General features: G+C 49.9%; 7 protein-coding genes across 7 annotated transcripts; 4 read left to right on the forward strand and 3 right to left on the reverse strand.

Annotated features, from left to right (window-relative positions):
• Window positions 1-3,910: 3,910 nt before the first annotated feature.
• On the reverse strand, window positions 3,911-5,196 carry PFICI_07464 (mitochondrial transport protein fsf1; the record flags this gene model as incomplete). Its single annotated transcript, XM_007836045.1, has 4 exons — window positions 3,911-4,600; window positions 4,673-4,767; window positions 4,855-4,988; window positions 5,093-5,196. The coding sequence occupies 4 exons, from the start codon at window positions 5,194-5,196 to the stop codon at window positions 3,911-3,913; spliced, it is 1,023 nt and encodes a 340-aa protein (XP_007834236.1).
• A 2,435-nt stretch (window positions 5,197-7,631) lies between these two features.
• Window positions 7,632-8,981, reverse strand: PFICI_07465 (uncharacterized protein; the record flags this gene model as incomplete). The annotated part of the gene is made up of 2 exons (XM_007836046.1): window positions 7,632-8,736; window positions 8,893-8,981. The coding sequence occupies 2 exons, from the start codon at window positions 8,979-8,981 to the stop codon at window positions 7,632-7,634; spliced, it is 1,194 nt and encodes a 397-aa protein (XP_007834237.1).
• Window positions 8,982-10,355: 1,374 nt separating this feature from the next.
• On the forward strand, window positions 10,356-12,169 carry PFICI_07466 (uncharacterized protein; the record flags this gene model as incomplete). Its single annotated transcript, XM_007836047.1, has 3 exons — window positions 10,356-11,381; window positions 11,434-11,941; window positions 12,012-12,169. The coding sequence occupies 3 exons, from the start codon at window positions 10,356-10,358 to the stop codon at window positions 12,167-12,169; spliced, it is 1,692 nt and encodes a 563-aa protein (XP_007834238.1).
• A 1,363-nt stretch (window positions 12,170-13,532) lies between these two features.
• On the forward strand, window positions 13,533-13,886 carry PFICI_07467 (uncharacterized protein; the record flags this gene model as incomplete). The annotated part of the gene is made up of 1 exon (XM_007836048.1): window positions 13,533-13,886. The coding sequence occupies one exon, from the start codon at window positions 13,533-13,535 to the stop codon at window positions 13,884-13,886; it is 354 nt and encodes a 117-aa protein (XP_007834239.1).
• Window positions 13,887-14,129: 243 nt separating this feature from the next.
• PFICI_07468 (uncharacterized protein) lies at window positions 14,130-14,888 on the forward strand (the record flags this gene model as incomplete). The annotated part of the gene is made up of 2 exons (XM_007836049.1): window positions 14,130-14,390; window positions 14,445-14,888. 2 exons carry the CDS (start codon window positions 14,130-14,132, stop codon window positions 14,886-14,888), a joined length of 705 nt encoding a protein of 234 aa, XP_007834240.1.
• A 48-nt stretch (window positions 14,889-14,936) lies between these two features.
• On the reverse strand, window positions 14,937-17,019 carry PFICI_07469 (uncharacterized protein; the record flags this gene model as incomplete). Its single annotated transcript, XM_007836050.1, has 5 exons — window positions 14,937-15,021; window positions 15,065-16,029; window positions 16,119-16,313; window positions 16,483-16,723; window positions 16,775-17,019. 5 exons carry the CDS (start codon window positions 17,017-17,019, stop codon window positions 14,937-14,939), a joined length of 1,731 nt encoding a protein of 576 aa, XP_007834241.1.
• A 1,541-nt stretch (window positions 17,020-18,560) lies between these two features.
• PFICI_07470 (uncharacterized protein) lies at window positions 18,561-20,213 on the forward strand (the record flags this gene model as incomplete). The annotated part of the gene is made up of 2 exons (XM_007836051.1): window positions 18,561-18,914; window positions 18,972-20,213. 2 exons carry the CDS (start codon window positions 18,561-18,563, stop codon window positions 20,211-20,213), a joined length of 1,596 nt encoding a protein of 531 aa, XP_007834242.1.
• Window positions 20,214-20,558: the final 345 nt, after the last annotated feature.

A 20,558-nucleotide genomic window follows, 5' to 3' on the forward strand; every position in this document is an offset into this window, starting at 1 on the left:
CACGCAACCCCAAGTCCGCCTTCACAAAGAGGATCCCTCCCGATCCCATCTAATTTTGTCTAAACCAACAGTGATATCCGTGACTCTGGTGAATGTAACTTACTTTGTGAGTCCCGTGCAGCAATGGGGAACTATAGGAAACAGTCGACAGTGTCTTAAGGTGTGAATTGCATAGTACATATGTTTTCTTGAGGTTCAATCCGCTTCAAAGCTTCACAGTGCCGACATCAAGCATCTGGCAATGTGCTCCTGCTCAGCTTGAGGTAAGCTGGGTGAGTTGGATATCGAATCTGCACGCATGTTCGGACGGACTTAAGGGCACTTTCTCCTTTTGTTGAAGAAAAAAGATATGCCCAACATTCTTTATTGTCACGGTTCAAACAATGTGATATGTGCTTGTTGGTGTAATACTACGTGGGACAGGAGCCCGTCACATAACGGAACCTACTGCTGCTGTGCTTTGCCATGAGAAAAACCATCCGTCAGCTGGATTTTCCAAACCAAACTCTCTGCAAAATGCTGCTGCTGCTGTTATTGTTGCCCCCCGTCCCGTTCGGCACCGCGGTGCACCGTGCAAGGCTCCCCGGCAGATTGGTTCACAGGCGACAGATCAGGAACACCCCGCTATTAATTCAGTATCATCATCTGCGTGAGCAGCAAGCCTTGATCTATGCCGTTGCCCTGGGATCGCATCTCAACAACAAATCTTGTCAGAGTGAACAGGCCACACTTTAATCGACCAACTTGTGAACTCTACTCTGTTTCTTCTAGCTTTTCATGCCGCTGTCGTTTTTATTTTCTTTACTATTTATTCCCGTGCGCTGCTCGCTGTGCACATACACACAGAGAGAGAAAGAGAGACACAGACACCAAAGACACGGACGCCAAAGGGTACATTTCCTGTTGTAGAAGCCAAAGCCCGTCTGCCGAACCCTGTCCGCTACAATCTGTCGTTCAATCAATCCACTTTGCGATCTCACAAAAAGTCGAGGATCAGCGCCCAGTGCCCCTCACGCCACAAAAGCGTGCCTGGCCCTTGCTGGTTGGCTGGCTAGAGGGACCCTACGCGGCACCAAAGTCGCTTAGGACCATCAAGACCCTGAGAAATCGTGGAAAAGGACGACACCATCTTTTGAAGAAACCCCCCGACCGATCAGTGGCCACTTCTCACATTACTGTTAGTCACTGCCTACTTGCGCCTACAGTACATATAATGTGCCCTGTTCTCAACTGCTTTTGCTATTACTACCATGTTGCCATGCAAATGAGTGAGTGAGCGAGCGAGCGGAAGCCCGTGCTGGCTCGAGGGAAACAATAAGGGCAACACGCGAATAGACCCTCGCCGAATCATGCTGTCGAAAACATTCGCCTATGCAGGTCTTGCAGTAGTCGCCATCCATCACCACATGGCTTGCTACCTACTGCTGCGCTGCCGTCGGCGCGGTGCATTTGTTCCCTTTGTCCTCTTCCCTGGCTGCCTGCTTCTCTTTCATGTAGTCTTTCATCATTTATGAAATTCACAAGGCTCTCGGGTCACGTAACTCTTGTCAACCCTTTTCCTTTGCAGTAAGCGGCGTTCCCGGGTTCCCTCGCTCGCTCATGGAGAGGGTTGAAGGGGGGGTACAGTACCCCCAAATGGGGTCATGTCTGGGCTGATGACTCGAGCAGACTCTTGATAGTCTGTCTTTCTGGCCCTGTCTTGTCTCCCCCTCAAAAGAAAGCATAGAAACCTATTTCAACAAGACTGACCCGGAACCAGTCAAGGGAGATGGTTTAGAAGACACTAGTCCCGAATTCTGATGTTCTTGCATGTTCCAGTCGAGTCGGGATAGGTTTGACAACGTATCACCGATATCCAGGCCGGTCGGTTGTGTCTGACAGTGCTCGAGATGAGCTCACACAGAGGGGTGTGTGTGTGTGTGTGTGTGTATGTGCACTCTAATGATTGATTCTCCTACGACAATCATGTATGAGTCTCTTTGTTCATTCCCTTGTTGACGACGGGCCTCCGGCACGACCAAAGCACTAATATGGAAAAGACAAATACCCCCCCTGTGCTGCTTTTTGCCTGACTGTTTCGTCCCTGTATCCTTATTTTGATGGTAGAAACCCCCATTCATTTCTGCCCTCTCCGGGGCCCAGTGTGGCGCTCCTATTTCACCATGATGCAACAAATTCCTACCAAACCAATCCTACACTGTAATATTTCTTATTTTGAGATTTCGAGCCCCGAGATCTCCATATTTCTCGGCATCTTTTTAGTGCTTTCTTTCGCTGCCTGGTTTGCCTGGTTTACCTGCGTTGCCCGCTCTCACGTGTACTGGGCAATCCTTGAAACACTTATTTAGATGCCGGGTTGCATATTCACAATTGGTATTTTACACACGGTACGCCCAGTCTTTGACCTTGTCGTCGACCGGTGCCAATTGTTCCAAAAGTGCACTCACCTTTCTTACGAGCCCCGCCTTGTTAGGGGTTTTAAGTGATATGACCTAACATTGGCCTCGACTCTCGAGAAGGTGGCGAGTCTCACGTACTGAGAAGGGGGGTGTGGTTCCTTCTTCTATTAGCGACCTTGACGCTGTTGGGAAGCAGAATACTACGTCCCGTTTCTTCCACGGCCGCATCTTTGTAGACCAGATGATGAAATCATCTGTTTCTCACAGAGCAGCTGCTGCAAGACGTGAAAATATTCATGGCTCGATTCGGATGAATACCTGGATAGGCATACTTGGCAAGGCCCCTTTCGAGGTCCCATTTCTGGCCAACATCACCGATGCCCCCAGCAGCCGGCTGGCCTTTTGGTTATAATTCGCCTCGCCAGCGTTACTTTTTAATGTGCATCCAACTTTGGGCCTGCTTACCTGTAGGTGGAATCGGGGGATATGATGCATACACAGTACTAAAGTGACCCTCATTGATGGATTTCCGGGATTCTTTCGACCACATCCTCTCAGTCTCATCCTGGGTCTTTTGCTGTTAGCTGAATTTGCCGGCCCCCAATATCTTGCGAAGTCGAATCCCAGCCTTTGTAGGTATTCGCAGCCGCCGGATAGAGTCTCCACCGGGGAGCAATTCATCAAGCCGAGCGTCACCTGCCATAGTCAGCCCAGCGATTGTGGAGCATTCTACGGAACGCCCAAAGTACGCTATTTGCTGCGGAGAAGCCAGTGTGATTCGCATATCGTGTGTGTGGTCTCTTTTACCCATACATAACGTGTACCAAGAAGCATGACCCCGAAAGTGTCCAATGCCAACGCTTCCTTCGTGCGGTGGGTTTTCGTCATCCTATGCACCCATAAAGTGCTTAGCGTTCGTTTGTCACAGGAGATCTGCTGTTTCGGTTCCGTTCTTTGCGTCTTAATATCCAGACCACCTAGACCATGAACAAGCAAGCATAGCACGGCTCAATTACTGGCGAGGTCTTTCCGTATCGAATACAACATGCCAAGACAGAGGAACAATTATCCTGCACCCTAGCTCATCCTTGACCTTGGTGTTTTTTTTTTCTTGTGATGAAATCGTAAATCAAATGCGGTTATCAATATATTGCTCCGAGATTACGCAACACCTCGTCAGTCTGCGAGGCTATATTCTAGGTCGCATATGTAGGTTCGATCGTCACTATCAAGGATTAGCCAATTCCCCCATGATTTTCAATGATGCAGCTCACCCCATAACACACGCATGCGACTGAGCCCTGATCAAAGTAATGCGATATGAAATGTTTGTACGAGAACCAGAAAATTGAAGCAAGCATGACTATATGGGTTCTTATAGGTCTCAAGGTCGCTGTGAAAAGACCTCATGAATCGCCTCATCTGAAGCCTACCGAAATGCCACTGGAAAAGAACGCCGTCCCAATGCAAATAGATGCGCGCGCAGTCAATATTGCGCACTATTCGTATGCTCAAATTCCGCGGTTGAATACCACCATACCATCCGCACCGCCGCGGCCGTGGAATTCCTCCTCCAGCTTATCGGCGCCGATGCGCTGACGGGTCGGGAATGCCGCCAATGCGAGCGGGAGCGCAATGTAGCTCATACCCAGGATCAGACCCAGGTTCACCGGCGTGGTGAGCTTGGGGTTCTTCTTCAGCCATTCTGTCTTCTGCAGCTGGACGAGAATCAAGGGAGGGACCACCATGATGGGACTGCTGTTGAGCACTCGGCTAACGGCGGTCTCGGAGACGGCAATGGTTGCAGCCTTCTTACTCTTGCCGAGCGAGGGAACGTCGTTCTCGGCCTTGCCCTCGGCAGCCAACTTGGCCTTGTCGGACTCGGAGAGCACAGGGAACACGTCGATACCAGTGCGCATCTCCTCACCGCGCATCAGGAACACGTTGAGGGCACCAGCGGTTGCAACGGCGGCGAAAGGAACAAGGCGACCGAGGATCGTGCGCGTAGCAGGAGAGACGCGCTTGAGTCGGGGAACAAGTGAGTTGAGACCAACAGCCACAGAGCACGATGCGCCCACCGCCAGGCAGTAAGACTGTGCAATCTTGCCCCATGACAGAGGCGTGGACTTGTTTGCGTTGGCATTGTTGATGGCAACGTTGAGAGACTGGTTGGCTACCTGCCATGCGATCGTTCCGGCTGTCTATAGTGGAAAAGGGTGGTCAGTACATGGAATCGCGAGGCCGAGATAAGCACAATGCAAAAGTGAACCTACTCCGAGACCGGGCGTGAGCATACCAGCCGTGACGACCAAGTTGGACAACACGAAGCAGGACATGCGGAAAGGCAAGAGGACAGGCTTGCCAGTATCTATATCAGAGCTTTCGGTCAGCTCTGCTGCATTTCATCCCACGGGTCGCATTATTGCTCGGTGTGTGCTGCGCGCTGTTTTCATACCAGGATGCAGTGTAGAGTCCACAATCTTCTTGGCCTGCCAGAGCTCAGGCGTCATGCTCTTGATCTCGCCATTCTTGTACTTGACGAGCAGGTCCTTTGCGTTCTCGAGTCCATTCTTGCCGGCGAGGAGGGTTCTGTTGAGCACGAGAGCATCGTGTTAGCGCAAGTGAATTGGTCGCAAGAGGGATTGGGGTGTATGGAAATCTTTAGAGCTTTGCGCCTAAGAGGAATTGCTTACCTCGGATCCGTGATACCAGCCGTCTGCTTGACGCGACCCCAGTAGGTGCTGAGATCGTACTGCGACTCGGGCAACTCCCGATTGCCAGGAAGCGAAGCCGACATGTTGCCTGCAGCTTGGGTCCGCAACCTGGGTTAGATTCTGTTTTGCGTTTTGTCCGGGACGACGCGCAGACGGTGGCTCGAGAGTAATGAACGTGGGCAAACAAAAAGAATGTGTAGAAAACCGCCAATCCCAAGCCAGGGTCGAGTGATTGATGTCGCTGATCGGGGATGCCAACTGGGGATGATAAATTAATATAATAGTAGCACTTCTAGTAGCTTACTACTGTTATCAGAGCTATCGAAAATCAGTCGCGTCCAATTGGATAACTCCTACAGCGGTGTAGGGGCCCAACCACGGCCATTTTTTTGAATTCTCCCCCAGGGCAACGGGGCCGGTGTCGCTGGTGTGTTTCGCGAGAACCCCGCTGTCGTTTCTGACCGTGAAATGCCATTGTGAACCGCTGCAAGCCGTCCCCAATGTCCTGTCGTGGATGCAAGAATAAACACCAGGATTTTCTGCAAAATGCAACATGTCACGCGCTGCGCGGCAACTTGAAAAGTGGCGGTCTTGCATGTGTCGATATGTATGGTGATAATGATTGCGCATTGAGCAAGTGTCAAGCACATAGCCTAAATAAATAAATGTTGTTCAATGGTACGCAAATGGGGAAGCAGCGTGATATTCAAATGGAATAATCCAGACAGTAGTCGCATGTCAAAAAGCGAAGGAAGGTGCGTTGTTGGGCAACTTGAGGGTGGGCAGGAAGGCACGCGGCGTACTATAGCCTCCCTCACGTCTTGACTATACAATGAAATCGAATACAACTTCAACATTCAACAACACAACAACACCAAAAGATATCGCCAAAAGGAACATAGCCGTGCAAAAAGCGACCGACGCAGGGCTCGAACCTGCAATCTTCAGAGTTTTGGAGTTCGGTGGGCCGAAATCTGACGCGATACCATTTCGCCAGCCGGCCGAAGATGCCGGAGGAGTATTCTCCTCTGTTTGGATGGAATGTCACTCAATTATTAGCTGATATGACACGTATAGCAATCTGGGGTCTAGCGCCGGCATGGTATCCACTTTCGGACTGGGCAGACTGGCAGATAGATACGGGCAGTGGGCACATTGACGTGTGCCCCAGATGCGGACTTACACGCAGATTGCAAAACCGCCTACACAGTGAACTATGGCTTCACACTTATGTCCTCACACGTGGTCTGTGAACACAAGAGGATCTCCTCCTCTCCAAGAGGTGAACAGGAAGCATTGGATTAGTAAATCCAAGTTCCATGGCGCAGTGATGACTTACACATGATTCTCACTTACAAGCACGAAAGGTCGAGTATCGTAAACAATGTCTACGTTTATAGATGATCTTGTTCTACCATCATAGGCAAGATGAAAATTCTTACACCAGCTTATCTGCAACACTACAGATGCGAATTGTACGTCATCTATCAAATACCAAGCACCATTTCAACTTTGCGTTTGCATATGTCGGGTTAGGTCTTCATCACACCGAAGGTTACCGAACTGCTATCTTGGTGCGAGATGATTTTCTTTTAGCCACAGGGGCCATGAGCCACAAGCCATGATCCGGAGACTCTGATAAAGTTGTATAGAGCCGCGCTTACTGCCACCCTCATGGCTGAGCCCATGCTCATAACGGGCACTGAAACGAAGCAAGAGCTCCCGATGAAATACCTTCTTTACACTGCGAAGCAGCCTTTTCTTAGTCAAAAAAAGCCAGCAGCTGTGCGATTCTCTAAGCGCTGTTTAGTATCACTCCCGAGTCGAGTTGCTTGCCCTAGTCTCAGGGTACGGATCGACTCCTTGACAAAGCATGCTAAATGACAAATGCCGCAGTCAATGATGCAATTGAATCATCTCCAAGAATCAAACTACAAGTTTCGAGTCGATAGGCCATAGAGGTTCCATGCTCTTAGTCACGACTCACAAGATGTCTATCGTTCATGGTACAAATTATGGTAAAATACAAAGATCTTTGCCCTTTCTTCACGAACACTGAAACTGTGATGGAACATTTACAGAGCAGTCGACCACAACAGCAACGGGTAGTGTGATATGGGTATCAAGTGAGGATGGATGAATCTTCAGGGCAATAATAAGAAGCGTGGATGAGTGTCGACGAGGCCATCGAGCAAAACCAGAAAAGTGTAGCTCTATTCTATCGCAGTTTTCCACCTACTTTGAATAACTCCGATGTTAAATATTGCCACTTAGGATGATCAAAGAGGAAAAAGGACTTCGATATCTTGGCTTTTGAAAGTCGGAGGTCATCTATGGTCTCGATATTTTACAATTCAACTACTTTTTCTGTCTTTGAGTGCCCGAACACGGTAGTATAACTATTGTTCCGTCCTAAATTGCCTGAATCATGCGTTTGGCTTCGTTTGTTGTCGCAGTACGTTGCTGTAGCAATAGCCACAACCCGCATAACTTATATCATCGAAGACTCATTGAAGTCTTATATCGCGTGACCATTGACCTTTTCAAATACACCACTTTGAAATTTCTCGTGCAGAGCCATGATCGAAGGGTGTAGAGGAGGCATGATTTGACACATGGCAACGCCGCAAACTCCGGCCTCGTGGTCAATAAACCAGACCGTACTCGGAACACCAGCCCACATAGTTGTTCCCGAAGAAAATCGACCCTCTTGTGCCTGCTTGGCCACGATACCGGCGAAACTCCAGTTTCTTCTGACCGAGGCCGGCATTCCGAGGCCGAGCAGCATGGTGTGAACGGGATCGAGCGCAATGTAGTCGTTTAGCGCCTGCTCGAGTTTCTCGTCCAGCTGCGGACGGAAGAGTTCCGTCCAAGAGTCTGGCTTCAAGAGTCTAGAGTCGCGCCGGAGGACCGCACTTAGCAAGGTTTGGTAACCTTTCTGAGAGGCAAAGAGACCGGCGCCGCCGAGACAATCCGTACCACCAAAGAGGATGTCAAAGGTGGCAGCATCGACGGCTGGCGGCTCGCCCTTCTCATTGAGGGTACTGATGGTGGCCATTCTGTCCTTCATCTTTTCGTTATTTTGAGGATAGAAGCTGATCTCGTCCTGGATTCCGAGTGGCTCCCAGATCCGTTTGTGCATGAACTCCTGGAGAGTAGTCTTGGCGGCGATCTCGACGAGCTTGCCCGCCCAGTCGTGACCCGCGCCATAAGCAAAAGACGTCCCGGGCGCAAACACAAGGGGCAAGACCGACTTGTGCTCAACGGTCGGACCAGTCCATGGCTCCTCGTTGCGCGAGGCCCGCCACTTGCCCAGCAACGGGCTCATCCAGTCGTACTCGTGGCCCGAGGTATGCGTGAGAAGCATGCGGAGAGAAATGGGATCAGCGTTGGGCGCCAGTTGCGCCGAGTTGCTGTCGTCCGCAAAACCAGTAATGACACCATGTTCTCCCATACGCGGGAGAAGCGGCCGCGCGTCTGCGTCGAGATCCAGGATGCCGTCCTCTACGGCCTGCATGACGGCTATCGAGGTGATGAGCTTGCTCATTGAGGCAATCGCGCAGACTGTCGAAGACGTAAAGGGGCTTTCGTCATTTCCTCTCAAAGAAGCTCTGCCCGAAGATCTGGAGTAAATCACGTTTCCTAGATGGATCCAAGTATTAGCTTAGTCCTGTCAAGCTCCATCACAGTCTCGTGCCAAGCCTTGGATGACCACAAATCAATGTGCGAATCATGGCATACAGTGGTCATTCATGGACTTGCAAAATCATAGAACAGACTTGCCTTCTCTATCTTCCGCTACCAGGGAATAACCTGGCAGCAAACCTGACGCGACGGCATCATCGTAGACTTTGTCTATGCTCTGCATCTTGGTCTATTGAAGTTGACGTCGCGAATTGTTTTGGCAAAGGAGTAAATTGCAAGATATGATGGATACTACGACACCAGAAACATGAGTCGAAAGAACTTGATGAGAACAGTTTTGGTAAGCCATTCATAACATTGTGCCAAAGTCAATGATATTTATATCACGGGAAGTACTAGTGAACATTGTACAGGGGGGTTGAAACCCAACGAACATATCCTGCCAAGTCATCTAGTGGTCCACGCACAAGACTGCGCCGCAGGACTGAGGGGTCAAGAGAAGCGATGGCTCCCTGTTCGGTAACATACTTCCCCAATGCACACATTATGCTGACATATACTGATTCTCCTTCGACACAGATATCGTATGTATTTGCTATCCTCACACTTGTGATTGAACACTTGGTGACTCGGAATAGCAAATCTTTTTTTTTTCTCCATCCGAAATATGTCTTGGTAGAAGATCTCTGGGGGATGTAGCGACTTCAAACCCAAAACAATAAATACGGGAGATTGGAGATGAGCGATAATGAAGATTTCCTCGTGCCAGCCCTTGACTATAGCTGCCACCAGCAATGGATCATGCTTACCTAGTATTTATCTAGAGCAATAGAGACAAAATTCAAAGGTGATTAACAAATTGTCATCGTATTCCACGCAGTGCATTGTCGAGCAGTCTGAACAGGTGTTGGGTGTTCTTGTGGCTGTTGCTTCAGTCGCATAGGACCGACCGACCGTGTCCGTAGAGCTACACTGTGCGCTCCCATTTGCAAGTTCGACTACCATAGTGTGTAGATACCCATCCATCACGGTCGGTAGGTATCAAAGATTCTTTGTCACATATAGACCATGCCCTCTGTCATGAATGTCTCGAATGTGGCACTGCCTCATACGTACTTACTTGCGTCCTTTGGCTCTTTAATGAGTAGGTGAATGCGGTAGGCCATGAAGTTCCATCACTGTGCAGGGGCAATACGTGACAGCCCTAGCGATACTTGGCATTGTGGCCCCAGCATAGTGGTGTAGCAACTGAGGTGGGCTAATAATAGTCCAATAGATTAACCTTGGATTAGCATGACCGCACGATGCCCCCACCCCCTTCATGTTGGTTCCAGGCCATACGACTATACAAACCATACATGTGTACTCTACGCGCCAACGGTCTGTGTGCATCATTCGCTTGCCGCCACATAAGCAATCTCAGATTGGCCTAGCATTCGTCCATATCTTCTGCAAAACTTTTGTTTGTGCAACAGCCTCCTCATTTAAAAGCTGCTAGTTGTCGCTTTCCACCTTTCAATTTGTCGCTCTCCCTCTTCTCTGTCTCCCAGAAGCCGCTCTCTATTGTCCATAATCACAGCGCCGATGAGATAAAACCATGATTCTATACATTTTGCTCAGCCTGACTTTCGTCGGGCTTGTTATTTTGGCCCGGCGCAGTCTATACCCCAAACCGTATCCCGGCATACCATACAACATCGAATCGGCACGCCGCATCACTGGTGATATCCCCAACCTCGTTCCTGTTATTCGGGCAACCAATGAATTCTCGAATTCGATATTCTCCATCACCACGCAGAAATTAGGGCAACCAATTGCACAATTGTTGTTCCCTGGCATACGGAAGCCCTTGATCATACTAGAGGATCCTCGAGAAATTGAGGACATCATCGTGCGGCGCAACAAGGAATTCGACAAGGCACCGATGTCTATTAATCTTTTATATGACATGTTTCCCAATGCAACTTTGACTCAATATACAACGCCTAAACTAAAAGCTCAGAAGCGCCTGTGGGCCACTGTCATGAGCGCCGAGTTTCTTCACAAGGCTGCCGCCCCCAATATTTACAAGTCCACGTTTGAATTGTTGGAGCTATGGCGACTAAAAGCTTGTACCGTGTTCAGGGACCGGCCCTTTAATGCTTTTGAAGATTTTCAGAATGCTGCCTTGGACGCCATCTGGGTAGCAGTAGTGGGCGAGGAGCCCGGTGTCACGAGGCATGAGGTTGAAAAACTGCAGAGCCAAACCGCAGGCGACGGGAAGCTTCAGAAACCACCTCGAGGTGCCTTTCTCAAGGAAGAAGCACTCTACATTGGCGATGCCATTTCTCGAAACTCTAATGCTCCAGTCCCGAAATGGTCGCAGAAGCTAGAGACCTACACACCTCGATTCCGTAAATTTCGACGTGTTGCCGACGCCGAGATAGGTTTGGTGATGAAAAGAGCCGTCGATCGATTTCAACGCCTCGAAGTGGGAACACTAGAGGCTGACGGGTCTGATACCTGTATGATGGACTTGGTTCTCAGAAGACAGGTCCTCGAGGCCAAGAAAGCCAAGCGCCCCATGACTGATCCGACAAAAGATCGAAACATGTTGGACGAGATGTTTGTCATGCTTGTTGGGGTCCGTCATCCTTCCAGACAAGTGGGAAATTTCAGCTAACCATTATCATCAGGGTCTTGATTCCACCGCCAATGCGCTTACGTGGTTTGTCAAATTCATGGAAGCATACCCTACTGTACAAGACGAGTTGCGCCGGGCTTTGAAGGCTGCCTTTTCCAGCACGGAGCCTTCCATTGAAGATATACTCGAAGCAGAAATCCCCTATCTTGAGGCCGCCTGCGAGGAAAGCTTCCGTCTCTCTGGTGTTGCCAAGGGCAGTCTCCGCCAGGCGATTGTAGACACGGAGATTCTTGGCTGCAAAATACCAAAGGGCGCCGAGATTTTCATGAACTATCATTTCAACCACGCGCCTGTTCCTGTCGACGAGTCGAAGCGGACTCTCAGCAGCAAGGCGGCTGCGAGCAAGTTTGGAGACGGAATCCATGGTACGTCGGGCCATGATCTCGGAGTTTTCGAGCCGAGGCGGTGGCTAGTCAGGGATGAGAAAACGGGCGCAGATGTTTTCAACCCGTATGCCTTGCCATCGCTGGCCTTTGGTGGAGGCTTTCGAGGATGCGCAGGTAAGATAACCTTGATGATGCGCCTCACTCACCCTGCCCTATATCAGATTGCTGACCATGGCTATGACAGGGCGTAAACTGGCTACAATGGAATTCCGCATTGTCGTTACGCTGCTAATTCTCAATTTGAAATTCCTCGATTTGCCCGAAGACCTCAAAACTTTGAGCGCTACTGAGAAGATCTTCCGGCAGTCTGACAAGCCGTTTGTGCGACTTGAAGTTCTGTAATGGAGATGTTGAGATATCAGGTCGCGCAGTGCGGCTCGCTTAATAACTTCGTGCTCTTCTTTTCTCATGTGATGCAACTCTTCTATGAGAATGAGTTCTTTCGTGTACACTCGTGTTACGCCATCTGTCTGTATCCGCTTACTCATCCAATCGGTTTTCTTGAAATGCCTTTCTTCAACTTCATCTATATTCACAAATTCCAATTCTACACAATCCCATAGTAGCAAAAATATCAATCGTCATTAGTGGTCTCGACCTGTCCCAACTTCCAGCGACCTCTCCACCAGAAGGCAGTCACTTACGAATTTACGGAACTGAGAATAATGGCGGCGCATAAAAGAAAAGGGAACGTGGTCAAGTCTTTGAAAACAGCCCGGACCAGAAAAGCCACACACGCACAAGTCCACAATATCGGCCATGTCGACTCTTGCCCAACCAGCACATGTCTACTTGCAATACCTATAACTGATGTCAATCATTTCTATACTTTCAGAGCCATGCCTGTTACAGCGATGAAGATTTGTAGGCTGCAAATGAGATTGACAGACTGCTCTGGGGAGGGCAATGGAGACTAGTGTCTTCGGTATCAGTTTGACTTGATGAATATATTGAGGAGAATTTCAGGGAACGTCTCTGGAAATTTCACGGGATGTGTCTAGGTCAGGTCCTAGAGAATAGTAGGGTATACGCCGGAAATTTACCAAGATGATAAGGACGTCGAGTTTGGCGATGCGCATTTCTCGGCTGATACAATAAGAAGAGCCTGCTATTATTAGGACGTTACTTATGTGCACGTAGAAACTATAATCATAGAATTTGGACGCTGCAATGAATCCCGGGACTTTGTTCTTTTTTTTTTTAAGTAGAGAAAGAGAGAGAGAGAGAGAGTGATTTTTAATCTTCAGCCCGTTTCCAAAATTTCCGTCGACTCCTCCGACTCTAAACCCTCGGAGCCAAAGATTCTGCGGGCTGCTGATGACGTCTCGGGTGAGGACATACATGTCTTGAAAACGCTCATCATCCGAGCACAGAAGAAGATCCCGGCAGAAGTCAGAGACCAGGGTAGTCTCGAAGATCTGCAGGCACGATTCCTTGTCAAGACATTCGAGACATGGAATTCCGACTGGAAGATTCCCCTACCGAAATTGACAAAGATACCGTTGGAGGTCTCGTCAGCCCAAGTCGGTTGCTAGAAGCACGACGTGCTGCCGAAATCAACACCAACCAAGAGAAAGGCATCACAGATTTCGGACGACAACGACGATTCAGTTACCAAGTCTCCGTCGACACCCCGAGGCAGCAAGAAGGCAGCCAGCAAGAAGCTCAAAGGCGCGCCTGTATACTGTCGCCCTGAGGCGGAAGCATGACCGTCCATTTTCGATTCCTCGACGGCGCAGGAAGTTACCACGACGACAAGGACGTTGAATTTGACACGGGCTGCTTCTCTGCCGATTTGATGAGGAGAGCATGTTACCATTGGGATGTTGCTCACCTGCAACACATTGGCAGATACAACAACGCGGTCGTGATACAAAAGTTTCGCACCTGGTTGGCTGTAAAGTACTATGCAGAGGAGGTTATGAACGCAGTGCCTCAGCAAGACTTTGAATTCGAAGACTTTAAGCTGCGTTTGCTAGTCTGGGAGCGAATTACGCAAGCCATCAAAGACGAGCAAAAGGCACATCAAAAGTTTTTTCCCCAGCATACGCTTCTATAACCCGTTAATTTTTTTTCTCTTTTTCTCTTTTTCTCTTTTTCTCTTTTTTATTCATTCCACCACACAACAACCATCCTGTTGCAGCACCAAGTGTTTGTATCACTTTTTTAACAACACCAGCCATACAAAGAGTCAATCGATTTGTCCAACAGTCCCACCACATTCCATCAAAGCGTACGTGTTGACATCATCGACTTGCGACACTCTCACGTGTCTGTTACTAACAACGCGCAGGAATTCAAGATGGCCAATGGAGTGTTTATGACCGTGTACGACTGGGATACCGTGCCAGCAGGTATCAAGCCGTTCTTGAAGTCGCTGGCTGTCGAGTCGTTCCAGCGTCACAAGAGCGCAGTCGTCGAGCTGAGTGACGAGCAGCTGAAAGGATTTGCCGACAACTTCGTCTTTGGCACAGGCTGGACCAGCGATGTGAAGCCCAACCAGCCAGCTATGGCTGGAATGACTCTTATGGACGGATCCGTACAGGTGGGCCGTTTCAAGGAGGTACGTAAAATGTTATCTGTGATATTTATCATCTACTGAAAGTATTTGCGTCAGGATCTTCCTCCGAGTCAGGTCAAGCAAGCCAAGCATAACAGGCAGACCAACCCCAATGCGCCGACGAGGTACTTGATCGGCAACCCTACAAAGCCTGATCAAGTCCACCGGTCACGAAAGGCCAACGCGCCCGCCTACTTTCGAGCCCGTATGGACAAGAACTGTCACATGGTCCAACACGACTACATTGATGGTGTTGGCATGTTCGTCCCCATGGAGTACATCGAGTTCGACAATGGTGGCACCGAGGTCAGTGACCGCGAAATCGAGATTGCTTATCGCATGGCCGACGACCGCTGTGAGAAGGCCATCAAGGCGTGGAATCACGATTTGTGCGTCTTCCTTTGGCGCAAGGCCATCTACAACTCTATGCAGGCCTTCCGTGATATTTTGAACCAGACGCATTGCAGCCATGATTACGGTTTGTGTCTGAAAGAAGGGTAGGAGTAGTAGAAGAAGTGGTAATATCTTTGTGTATCTCCCGGAACTCCCTCAAGTTTTCAGCGTCGAAATAAGGAAAGAGTCGGGAACAGCCGGGAGATTCCCAATAAAGTTGTTGGTGTTGAAAAGAAGGAAGCTGGTCAAGGTGGCCCAAAGGAATCGAATTAATATCTAGACACAGCTGACATTGGACCGGGTTGTTCTTCCAGTCACGATTCTTGGACATTGTACCGAAAAGAATCACCTCCATAAAGGAACGAGTAGCAGCCTCATAAGTAAGCAGAGGATTCTCGTCCAAAGATGCCTCCTGCTCCTCGATCTCCTCAATGCGTTTTACTACTGTGCCATTTTCATCCGTGACTTGGTCCTCAAAGTCTTCTTCTGCTTCTTCTTCACAAGCATCAGACTCCTTGAATAAGCCAGTAGTATGATCGACGAGAGGATCCTCCGCATCATCTACTTGAGCTTCACATTGAGCTTCGCTGTCTTTCATAGCTTGTCTAGCCATCTCAAGGACTTGGTCCATGAACTTGGACTGAGCCAGCGTCTGGACTCGGCGAGCATGCTCCACCCTGCTCATGGTCTCACAGAGCCTTTGACTTTCTTCGCTGAGCAGTGTCTTTTTGGCAGCGTAGCGGAGGCGCTTCATTGTGAGCTTCTTTTCCCTCTCAGTGCCCTTGAGGGGTCCATGTGTAACCATAAGCTTCCCCAGGGTTGCATTAAGTGCTGGTCCATGCAGCTGTATCATGTCCTCAGCATTGTGTGAAATGGCCCCTATTGCCAAAGGATGGTTCTGTTGCGCCAAAACCTCGCTTTGATCGCCTTCAGTACCACGGATGCCCAGTCCTAGAGCAGTCATGTCTCTAAACCCGGTCCCGTTGAGATAGTACTTCTCAAGAATCCGTGAGTCGGGTTCGTGATTCATGACTGCTCGGACATCATCTCTGCCAATTGAGAGGGAGAGTTCGGTGGCGGATCTTCGACGAATGGAGGTATACGTGATTGACTCTTCATATCCCAACCACTGTCCTCGAAGCTTGAGGTACTCCGTGAGAGAGTGCGCAGATACAGGGTCTTCACTGACGCCCAGACCACGAGGCACGCTGCCACGGATAACGGGCTGATCGAAAGCCGCTCGCTTGATCTAGAAGTCAAAGTCAGTTGATGGATCCGATGGACTTATCTTGAGCTCAAGACCTTGTTATCGACTGGATTGAATGCAAAGGTACTTACCCGAATCTGGTGGTCATCACTGTTGAGCAGGTCGTCCAGGCTGCTATAGTCGACTAGTATGCCACGGCGCAAGGCAATAGTCAGGAGTCTGTGTGGGATGGAGAAGATGAGATGGTCATAAGACGTAGGTGAGGGTGTTGGTGCTTTGATCGTCCGGAGGTTCTCAGCCTTTCGTAATCCTCGTTCCGGGTCCGGCTGGTTGGTCTTTAGTGCTCAAAAGGTTAGGGCAGCCATGAAACTACCCTTGACTTCACCTCGAGTCAATTGAACGTCACTCCAGGTAAGGTACATTTTGTCCCGTTGGTTGTCACGGTTGGACCACCCAATGCTACCTGGCCGCAAGGCACAGATTCGCATTAAGCACCAGGCCAGTTGGTGTCCTTCCGCAACGGCGATCTCGGGAGTTGAAAGGAGATCGTGGTCGACGAGTTGACGTAACTCGGGCAAACCAACCTCTGTTCGGTTGGGGTGGGCACTCCCGTGTGATGTACACATTGTTCTTCTTCTTGATGAAGTCTTCGTAGACCTCCATCAGGGCAACGATGTGGTCGCTCTTTAGAGCGTTGCTCGCGGTAGCAACATCCCTATGCGTAGCGTCAACAGAGCTGATCTTGAATTGAAAGGAAACGAAACAATGTTGGAAATGAGGAAGTTACTCGTCGATATCCACGTCGTCCTTCTTGGGCTTGGCTCCAGCATCGGCGCTGGAGAAGCTGAGGGAGCCACCACCAGAGCCACGAAACTTGTTCCAGGTCTGCTCCAAGAAGATGGGCAGGCGCTCCTGCGTCTTGATGACGTGCTTCAGCTGTGCTGCCAGAACCCTTTGGTTCTCGTACACAGCAAGTGTTGCCGCATCTGCCGATCGTATCAATCGTATCGAAGAGGAAGATAATGAGTACATTTTCAACCTCATGGAAAGCGTTCGTGAGGATAAAAAAGCGTCAGTCGGCTTCGGGTGGCAGGCAACTGGCACCCAAAACAGCCAGGACCGCATATTGAAGTTGTATGAAAGACTTTTGCGTCTGACGCGTACTATGCCTTCCTAAGAGGAGACTGAAGCCATGCCCCAAAGCGACAAGGACCTGCGGATGTTCCCCGTCCAACAAAAGAGGGTGTTGGGGTATCTTCGTAGTTTTGTCACCTTTGTCGCTCAGCAGACGATTGGGAAAGCCATCGATACCCCCCCAAATGACATACATGGGCCTCGTCAAATACCGAGCGGCCATAACATTTTGGGTCAATTACATCCAAGACAGACAAGACATGGCTCGCCCACCCCGCTATCTCGTTTGCAACAAACTGACAGAGTCCATGCGGTACGTGGCCAAAAAGTATGGCATAACACCTCAGCTGCTGCACCATTCGCGTCGAGCTTCGTGGAGACTGCGGTCTTCCTGTTGAGAGATATCTCTAGTAAGGATTTCCATTCACTCAATGATCTCATAGCACGGCTCTTTTTAACTATAAGTAGACAGGAAGCATCCTGCTATCCCAATGCTAAAAACTCTCAAACCAGAGCTAGAGGTCGACCTCTACGCTCACCTTGGGAAGCTGTACAAGCAGCAGCAGCAGCAGCAGCAGCAGAAAGACGACGCCGCGGAGAAGAAACACGAGAAGGTCCCACACAAGACTGCCCTTTGCTGTAGGCCAACACGATTAATACTGTCTCTTCCACGAACCTATTTGAGAATTGAAGAAGAATGAAGTTGCCTACATTAGATGTCCCATGTATTAAATGGATTATCTGTCCGTATCTAATTTCCCATTGTCACATATACGGAAGCTTCATCCGCCCCGAAGTCTTGAGAAAATTTACAACAGGGGCTCCCATCTACAACAGTGGGAAAAGGATCCGACCACACCACTTATAAAGACAAGAATATCGCCGGAGGGCTGCCTGCTTTTCCTAAATCTCTTCTTCGGGCGCTATTGCTTCAAGATAGTGAGGGCCCTCCTGCCGGGCGTATCCAATGGCTATTGTACGGGGTTAGTCCAAGATATGGAGCATAGGTGCATAGCCAAAGTACGAAGATTGTTGGGAATGATTCGGACTTGAGCGCATATGTACAGAGGTGGGGGCTTGGTGATGGTGGTTGTCGTTTGCAGTCACAAGACACTGATTATCTCTGTGGGCGACGCTTTCCCATCACGTTTCAAAACAAGGCAAACCAGTTTCGACTTGAGCGCAGTTTTTCCCACTAAATTCCAACACATAGGTACCTAAATGACCCATTTCAACCCGCCCAACCTGCGAGCGCTGATTCAACACTACTACTACTGCCACATCCGCGCCCTCGACAACCCCAGTTGACCTCACAACCATTTTCTGCCCTCCCTCAATCTCTTCCCCTTTTTGAGCCCCTCTCCTTTGTGGAACCACAAAATTCGTGCAGTTCAAAGCACCCCTCTCGCCTCCCAGATCCAGTCTCAATCCAAGTCAAGATGGGTTGGACAAACAGAACTCTCGTCACGGACAGTGACAGGTATCTCAGGGCCTATGATCGTGGACAGGTGATCCTCCTGGGAAACATTCCGCCAGGAGTCAAAGATGCAGAGCTGCACAATCTGGTCTCGAAGTTGGGCATCTCAACTGCCACCTTTTGGTGGCCGTATGCCGGCAGCAGGCACTCCTGCCACATTGAAGCGGGCCACAAAGAGAAGGCGGCCATCATCATGGCTGGGCTCAACCAGGTCCAACTTCGTGGACAGGCATTGTACACTGAGGCTGTACCAGTACCTCGAAAGAGGCGAGGTTCGGCCATGACTACACTACCGGCTGCTGCGACCAACAACACGGTATGACCCTGAATCACACAGTCTAGAGTAAAGAGAGTACCTAACAGATTTCTCTAGGCCCCCGCACAAGTCGCCGGATCTGTAGAGACTACAGTCACCACTTCTACTGCCAGCGCACCAAGTTCCTCTGCGGCAGTCTCCAACCTCGCGCCGTCTCTTGATGGCATCACTACATCTTTGGCTGATGCCAATCTCAACTCTCAGAGTCCTGTCACCGCACCAAGTTCCTCAGCGGCAGTCTCCACCCCCATTCCGTCTCTGGAGGACGTCACTGCACCCTTGGCTGATGCCAATATCAACTCCCAGAATCTGGTCCCGAGAGGTGGCGGCAATGCTGTTGTGCAAGCTTCAGCCTCATCTGCCTCGGCCTCTGCTCCTGGTAACCGAGTTGAGGGATCACACTCTCGCCCCACCTATCCCATACAGTGGGCGAACGAGGTGCTCCGATACGACGAAGGCGTACAAGAGTTTTATTCAACGTATCAGAGCGGCGAGCTCAGCGACAGTCTTGCCCAGGATGCCTCACTACGGCAGGCCATGGTCCACCGGGGCAAGGACGGGAAGCTCAAGTTCCTGTGTCGCCAATATCCAAGCCCGAACCCGATGAACAAGCATCTCGACGGCAAGATATTTGTTGCCGCCACTTACGACACAGGAGACGAGAGTAAAGACAGGGAAGCACCGATCGGCACTGTCGAATTGTCGGAACTGAGCATAGATGCCAAAGGATGGCACGCATGGGAGTGCCCAGAGTATCCCATTATGAGGGGAGATGTTGACAAGGATAAGCGCTTCGTCCACAAGACGGTTGAAAAGATCAACCACTATTCACCAGAGAAGGACACTGAAAAGTTGTTCAAGTGGCAGCTCTCTCTACTCGATGGCTTGGAAACCCGTTCCTCGTGGAGACCTGGACAAGTTCTTGGTGACAGTGCCACCGCCGACCTCAATGCTTCAATGAGCAAAGTGTTCAAGCGAGCAACTGAGTTTCCCGATCAGCGGTCAACAACATTTTTTGGATACACGCCTAAGTATCGCCGCCCCCAGGTCTGTGGACTCAGCTGGGGAGATTACGATCGATTTTTCGAGTGGCAATTACACGGCCACCCCATTCCAAAAGACGAAGTTAGAAAGGATGGTTGGGAGATAGACCGGACGGCGCCATTCCAGTTCGTGTCTGAGGATGACGACGAGGACATATTCGAAGTTACAGCACAGCTCCCAGAGCAATACGAGCCAGAAGAAGCAATGAAATATCCCCCCCCGAACGCTATGGGAGAGACTCAACGGCGGCAATAGCGAGTACCTGGATTCGCGTTCAAGCGAAGCTGCCGAGACCTCAAAGCAGAAGCGAGTTCTCTAAAAGAGAAGCGGCGCCACTCTTCTAACGAAATTCCACCTCCCCCTTACCTGCCAAGCGATCTCGATTTGCAACAATGCCGGTATTTCGCAAGCCTGGTCAGGAGGATGAGTAATGTTGGTGCTTCTGCACATACTTTTCTACATGCTTATACACACATACTTCTACGTGCTGATGCACATACCCACCTACGTGGTCATGGACATATGTTTCATGTTCTTCTTGCTTCTGGTGCTGATGTACATGTCATTTTGAGTGCTGATGCACATCATCGTTACAAAAGA

This window comes from Pestalotiopsis fici, assembly GCF_000516985.1.
Source record: "Pestalotiopsis fici W106-1 unplaced genomic scaffold PFICI_Scf_5, whole genome shotgun sequence".
Classification (NCBI taxonomy): domain Eukaryota; kingdom Fungi; phylum Ascomycota; class Sordariomycetes; order Amphisphaeriales; family Sporocadaceae; genus Pestalotiopsis; species Pestalotiopsis fici.